Source organism: Penaeus chinensis, chromosome 23 (genome assembly GCF_019202785.1).
Source record: "Penaeus chinensis breed Huanghai No. 1 chromosome 23, ASM1920278v2, whole genome shotgun sequence".
In the NCBI taxonomy this organism is placed as follows: domain Eukaryota; kingdom Metazoa; phylum Arthropoda; class Malacostraca; order Decapoda; family Penaeidae; genus Penaeus; species Penaeus chinensis.
The window spans coordinates 19595656-19603155 of record NC_061841.1 but is presented as its reverse complement, the minus strand read 5'-3'; the positions used below and the strand labels follow the sequence as shown (position 1 = coordinate 19603155).

Genomic DNA, 7500 nt, shown 5'->3' with positions numbered 1-7500 from the left:
AAACATTAATGAAACGATATAACAGTACTTTCTTCGCTAAAAGCCACTCAAAGTTAGAATCCTGGAGGCCCCAAGTTTCCCTCGAAAATAACGCATGAAATTCATACCCACATGTATTTCCGATTGTTCGTGTAAAAAGGACTCACTGAACTATACCAATTACTCTCTTTCGAATCTACGTTGCGTCTAGATTACTATATGAGGGATAAAAACGACAGTGCAAGTAGACATGACCTCAGGAACTTACGGTGAAGAGCGCATTAACGTGTATATACATAATATAATGATATAATAAATGAATGACAAAGTCCATAATGTGTGCGCATGCGTTTGCCATCTGAATGTAATGATAACCTTCATGAACAGCTTCGTCTATGTAATAATAATAATAATAATAATAATTTCGGCAGTAAAAGTACCATTTCCTTACAATGAGATTGGTATTTGACGCAAGTGTGTTTCTGTTTATATCGTTACACATCTACATTTAATACTAGGTTTGTTTTTTTCCTTTCTGTAACAAAGTGTAACCTAACTGCTGGATAGTTATTTTACCAGTTGCTTACTACTGAATGTAATTCTTACAGCCACTGGCATTGGAAGATATTTACAGTATTGTGGATATTAAAGAGCTTGCAGAAATTCTAGTGAACCTCTCTTGTCTTCTCCCCACCCTTCAATTTTGCTTTACAAGAACACCTGCTTCGATTTTATATTGCTTAATGTGACACAGACTACTATGCAGTCTCCTTTGAGTGTGTAACGCTACTTCCATTCCAGCCGCAAGATACGACGTAAACTTTAAGAGGGGCGACAATAACACCATCACAACCTACTCATCAAACAAGACACAGGAGGCCGGAACCTCTGTCACCATCAACTCGCAGTTGCCGGACTGTGATATCATGTTCTACATAACAGTATTGGCTACAGGTACACAGTCGGGGCAAGGCAAGGAGTCCAATGAAGTGAGGGCAATTGTGTCCTGCTCCGCCACAGAAACTCCGCCCATAGACCCCCAAAATCCTCCAACCCCTCTGGGTGCAGGAGCCATCGTCGGGATCGTCATCGGCGTTATTTTGTTCCTGGTGATCCTCGCCGTTGTGATATACTTGGTCATGAATCGGGACAACCTGGATGACCTGTGGTTGTGGCAGATGATCACCTGTCGGTGTCTCAGAAAACCGAAAAATGAAAATCTTTACAACCCTCCGGCGCCGCGCTCGACCAGGTCCGGGAACGACGTCATTCGCAACAATAAATCGAGCAGTTCGGGTCCAGTTCGCAACCTGGACGACCTCTACACTAAACCAGACTTGACAACGAAAAGGAATAAGAAAGCAGACGAGGACGATGGTGATGGCGGCTTCGGTGAACGCAGGGTGCGAGTGAACAACACAATGGCCACGAACAACCTGGGTGATTCGGCCAGCACAGCCTCCACCCCTCAGCCGTATATGCGGCAGTCCAACGCGTCCATCAACCAAGTAGGCCTACCGCCCTTCAGCGGTGAGCCTAATTACGGCCAAGTGCAAGGCTATGGCGGTAATCGGAACCAGTATGGCGACCAGCAGTGGGACCAGCAGTATTACGACCAGTATGGCTACGCTCCACAGAATGATGGCTATAGTAATGCAGGCTATTCCGCAGATTATTATGACAATGTCCCTCCGCCAAGGAAGACGAAATCAAATACCCAAGTTTAGAGCCTTGACATTTTACGAATATGTTCATGACAATGTGCAAGAAAGTTGTGGAGTGACTAAAATGTACAATACAAGAATAAACATGGAAACATTGCTAGTAGAAAAAGAGATATTGCTAGCAGGATAAATGAGCACATTTTTTCATTTAAGAGATTAAGAGGTAAAACGGACAAATAGTTTCTTTTAATCTAATAATAATGATATGCAATAATTTATCGCATTGTTGGGAAGAACTTGTACTGAAATGATAAGCAGATGTGTCTTGTTGCATGCAATATCCTTGGTAAACTTAATTAAACGTTTTCGTTAAAAATCCTATAAATGATTATATATAACATGAAGAGTATTAGATTTTAAAGAAATTTTGACCCAAAAAATATTGCTGATTAGATGGAATATGAAGTGGAATGTTGAAGCCATGAAGACCGTAAACATGTGTAAAGTTAGGGAAAAAATCGAATGCCAACCACGACGGCATTGTTGTTTCCTCGTAACAGGAAGGTATGTGGAAATGATTAAATGTTATATGTATCATGTATACTGTATATATACATATATACATATGTATATATATATGTGTGTGTGTGCGTGTGTGTGTGTGCGTGTGCGTGTGCGTGTGCGTGTGCGTGTGCGTGTGTGTGTGTGTGTGTGTGTGTGTGTGTGTGTGTGTGTGTGTGTGTGTGTGTGTGTGCATGCACATGTGCATGTGTGTGCTTGTATATATGCATGAAAGTAGGTATTTATGCATGTATGTATGTGTGTATTTTTATGTATGCATGTACGTACGTAGGTGTATATATGATTGTATATAAGCATTCATGCTTGCATGTACGTAGGGATGTATGTATGCATGTGTCTATACATGCACAGTTGTGTATAATGTTATGATGATATTATTTTGATGTTTATTGTTGACAGATGTTTTTCTTCATATTTTACAAATGTAGAACAAACATTGCAATCATTTATGAAAAAAAAAAAAAAAAAAAAACAGGAAGTTTTGTTGCACAAAATTATCACCAAAAATTAATCGTGTTAATTTCTTGTACTAGATCTTGCCACATGTTTTAATACAGTCTGATCACTATGTTTGAACACTAAATTATTATTTTTTTTCTTCATACAGTGAGAGCAATAAGTTGTTCCTTTAGTAAGTAGAGAGAGATTAAAAAAAAAAAAAAAAATGGTCCATCTTTTTAATGCGGCAATAACATTAAAGTCCTTTTTTGTAGCATCTCCAAAAACCCCTTTACACGAACATTATTGGAACCTTTTCGGTTGGTATTAGTTTGTATTCCTCTATGTTCTAATAATGTGATACTCTCCGGCCAGCCAGTCAGTCAGTTTCATATATATTTTCACGTATTCTCGAATAAGGATTTGTCGAATTGCATGTTTCTCGATAAATAATTCTATCATATAGGTACAGAAAATGGTATGTGCTTTTTTAAAAGTACATCAACTACATGTTCATTCCATATGGGTAAAACTTGGACGGTCGCTGGAACATGGTAAGCATTTCCAACGTGTCCGAATCATATAACTTGGTATTGACTTCAGTGGGATGAAGGTTTTCAAACTCATTTTGTACCTCTAAGATGTAACGCTACAGGCTGAACATTATCAAAGAAAAGGTTGTGTATCTTGATATACTGATATTTTACAGGCACAGAAACAAGTAAATGCCTGTGGTCATTGGTATCATCCAGGTATCTGAGATTAAGCTTCATGTGAACAATGAATTCACTCACAGTGAATGCGATAAAGTGCAAAACTTCGAGCATCATTCTTCCACTTTCATATGAAGAACAATGTATAGGAAAAGTGCAAAATGTTTTATCTGAATCCGAGAAATACATTTGAAAGTTTCCACAACTTTGCGAAGCGAAAGGTGGTGTGTATAAAAGATAAGTTTTAAGCTTCCATAGTGTGTTGCTTGTAATCGATAAGCTTCTTAATTACTTGAATATTTTTCATTGGTTTTATTTTGAGAATTTAGGAAAAAAAAAATCCATTTTTTCAAAACTACATATGTCAGTACAAAATTCGCGGATACCGTGTCTTGTAGCGACCACAAGGTAACATCAATGTGTTACAGAGTTAGGGGTTTCAGGATGCCTCAAAAAAGGCCTTGGGTCATTAAATACACTGTGTTGTGCCACATGGTCTTAATACAAAGAAGACAAGCTATGGTTCAGTGCCTAAGGAAGAAGTCAGGGCAGTTGAAATATGATTTAACTGACCTTCCATTTTTCTATATCAATAAATAAACGTACAAATTAAAAAGACGTTTTCCTTGTATACCTTGGTAATTTTATATTTCATGATATTTCGATTAAGAAAGAAAGTAGGTAGGTAGGTAGGGAGAAAGAAAGAGAGAGAGAGAGAGAGAGAGAGAGAGAGAGAGAGAGAGAGAGAGAGAGAGAGAGAGAGAGAGAGAGAGAGAGAGAGAGAGAGAGAGAAAAAGAGAGAGAAAGAGAGAGGGGGGGGGGGGGGCGAAGGAGGACGAAGATATAGGGAGAGTAAGATGGAGAGAAGAAGGACTGGGAGAGACAGGGAAAGGGAGAATAAAATAGATAGAAAAAACGAGATAGCCAAATACTAGATAAGTAGAGATGAATTCTTGTAATAGTTTGGTCTCACAGCAAAGGAATCTTCAAACTGAAAAAAAAAAAAAAAACGATAAACAGTTGAAAAAGAAAGTACGAAGCGAAGAGAGTAGGGATGAGGCCCTTACGTCTCCCTTTACAAGTAAACAAACAAATACTTTAATGAATTGATAAATCAAATAAAAAAGTAAGGTAGGAGGGAAATGCTCAGTAAAGGAAAATCGAGAGCTATGAAAAGAGGAGAAAGGCAAAGACAGAAGACAAAACACGAGCTCGCCAAGCGGGTAATCAAGAGGGTGCCAGTCTGTCTAAAGAATCATATTCAGAAACACTTCGGACACCTTAAACGGAGACTCGGATCGGCATGTTACGCCGTCAGCCAATCGCCAAACTTCAACCAGAAAAGGTGTCCGAAGTGTCTCTGAATATGAGCGATGCGACCTGGATGTAAATGGATGAATCTTCAGTGACATTTCTTTCTCTCTTGATCAGGCCTCTTGATCAGGGTATTTTTAGTTGATCCTTGGCTACTTTGTTCAAGCTTCAATGCTCTATTTTCTTTGGAAGTGTTGGTGGCATAGTAGTGGCATGACGAAATAGAAATAAAAGGTAATACTGATAATAATAACGATTACATTAACGAAAGTAATAATGATAATAATAACGATTACATTAACACAAATAATAATGATACTACTACTATTACTAATAATAATGAAAACAAAATATAACGAAAATAAAATATGGATTACAAATATGATAATTAAACGGTTGATTTTCTTCTTTCGTCGTTTGCTCATGGTCAAGTGTAGGCAAATAATTACACTGTTGATATCAAGGAACATTAATATTTGGTTGTGTACGAATAACTATGATTGTCAAATTGTAATGCAAGAAACAAAACGAAACATGGAATAGCATAAAAATAAAATAAGACTAAATAGATAAACAAATAAACAAAACAGAAAGACAAATTAGAAAACAGAAAGAGACTAGCCCATAAAAATGGCTGACAGACGAGCCGCCATCACAGAGCCCGGGATCATCACCTTGTGCCTCCTTGATTCTAGCCGAAGCCTACCTCGTGACGTACTCTGTCGAAGGGAGTGGCCAGGGGGCGCTGGGGCAGGACGTGACGCCATTGGAAGCAGGGGCCCTGGTTAGCACCACCTTCCCTGCCCCGGACTGTGGGCACCTGACCTTCCTGGTGAGGGCCGTGGATGCTCAGGGTATGCAATCTGCCGACTCCAACGAAGCCAGGATCAGCGTCCCTTGCGTCCCCACAACCTCCCTACCTTCCACGACGTCCTCCTCCTCCTCCACGGAGAATCCCAACAGGCCTCTATCGTCCACGGAACACCCCACGCCGTCGTCCCCCGTCAGCTCGGAGGAAACCCCAACGGCCTCGATCACAGCGTCAACTACCGATCAGTCAGGTACGTACTACTGAGACTTCTACAATGTGCCGATTCAGCAATTATATCAAAATGAGTGAAGAGAGATGATGGTTGTATATATATCTAAAATGCCTAATAAAAAAATGATGGAAAATTGTATATACAATACATAAAAATTCCACACACACACACACACACACAAATATCCACAAATACAAAAAGAATGCAAGTAAAAGAAACTCCAGATGCAAAAAAAAAAAAAAGAAAAAAAAGGAAAACAAATCCACACGAAAGAAAACGCCACATAAAAATCAATTAAATGAAAACTCCATATACAAAAAAAACAAAAAACACATATAATAAATTACTCACAAAAAAAAATAATAACTCCACAAAAAACACGAAAGAAAACTCTCTACATACAAAATAAAACTACACAAAAAAATCCACATCTAAAGAAAAAATCCACATTCAAAGTAAAAAAAAATCCACATAAGCCCACCACCGCGACGCCCTCCCTCCCACCTACAGGAGACAATTGCTCCTGCGTGTCCACCGAGACCTTCCTCACCGTCGTGATCGGGAGCGTCGTGGGCAGCATCCTCGCCGTCCTCCTCGTGGAGCTCCTCGTCTACGTCCTCGTCAAACTGTGGCAACGCCGCCGCTGGAAGAAGGAAAGACAAAGGGAAGTCGTGAGACCCACACGAGGCGCTGAAAACCCGGCCTTGGACCACGCGAATTCAGGAGGGAACTATGGTATGGCGCTTCGTGAAGTAGAAGGCTGGTAGACTAAAGTTAGATTAGAATTGGAAGACGGGAGGGATAAGGTGGGAGGTAAGGAGGGAGGGGGAGGGAAAGGGAGGGATAGTGAATGAGTGAGTGAGGGAAGGAGGAAGGAAGAGAGGGTGATAGGGAGAGAGAGAGTTGTGTTGTAAAGGATTGTTAGACTAAGGCTGGCAGAGTGAGAGGTAGGCAGATAGATAGATGAGTGAGTTAGGGAAGGCGGAAGGAACAGAGGGTGATAGGGAGAGAGAGAGTTGTGTTGTAAAGGATTGTTAGACTAAGGCTGGCAGAGTGAGAGATAGGCAGATATATAGATGTTGTATGTGTGGATGGAATGGGGGTAGCAGGTTTTAGGCTAGTGCTAGCACAGGTATTGACGATGAACTGGAAGACGATGGTAAGGTCGTAAGCTTAGAGTAGGCACCTCATAGGGGTACCATTAATTCCTAAATCCTGCATTTTCCCACCACGAAGAAGGCTGTGTAGTCATCAAACGGTTCATTGTATCGGTACACGGAGGTGCATTTACGTTATGCCTACATCATTTATACTATGGGATTATTTACCTTGAATTTGGCCTTATGTGTCTGTATGCGTGTGGTTTTGAATGTTGCCATACATGTGCATGCCTGTATTTGAATGAGTGCAAACAAGTATTTCTTATTGACGCTAATTATGTTTATAATCCTCTAGCTCCTCGACTGACCAGACTGAGAAGTAACACCACCCACGAGGCTGATTCAACCCCCTCTTCTTATTGCAGAGAGCAGGCTTGGTGAACGAAGGAGGCAACTCAATTATGCAACTCCGACGAGCGACCAGGGGGAAGTTGCCAACACAACCCCAACGCCCTTGCCATATTTAGGGCAATCAACCACATCCATCAATCAAGCTGGACGTCCAATTTTGCCAAGTCGCGGCAACCAGCGTCCTCCTCCCCGGGCCTATAACAGTAACCAAGATCAGTATGGCAACCCTAGCACTGACGCACACCGGAACAACAAC

The 7500-nt window shown here is 40.6% G+C and overlaps 1 protein-coding gene across 1 annotated transcript in view; it reads left to right on the top strand.

The window, feature by feature from the left end:
• The window catches only part of LOC125037297 (calcium-activated chloride channel regulator 4A-like), a 20044-nt gene that overhangs the window by 11144 nt on the left and 1400 nt on the right, over positions 1 to 7500 (top strand). Inside the window, exons 13-15 of the mRNA XM_047630365.1 lie at positions 5386 to 5751; positions 6244 to 6468; positions 7259 to 7500. The exon at positions 7259 to 7500 is cut by the window's right edge and continues 1400 nt beyond it. Of these exons, the coding sequence (XP_047486321.1) occupies positions 5386 to 5751; positions 6244 to 6468; positions 7259 to 7500 (833 nt within the window). The remainder of the gene's footprint in view (positions 1 to 5385; positions 5752 to 6243; positions 6469 to 7258) is intronic.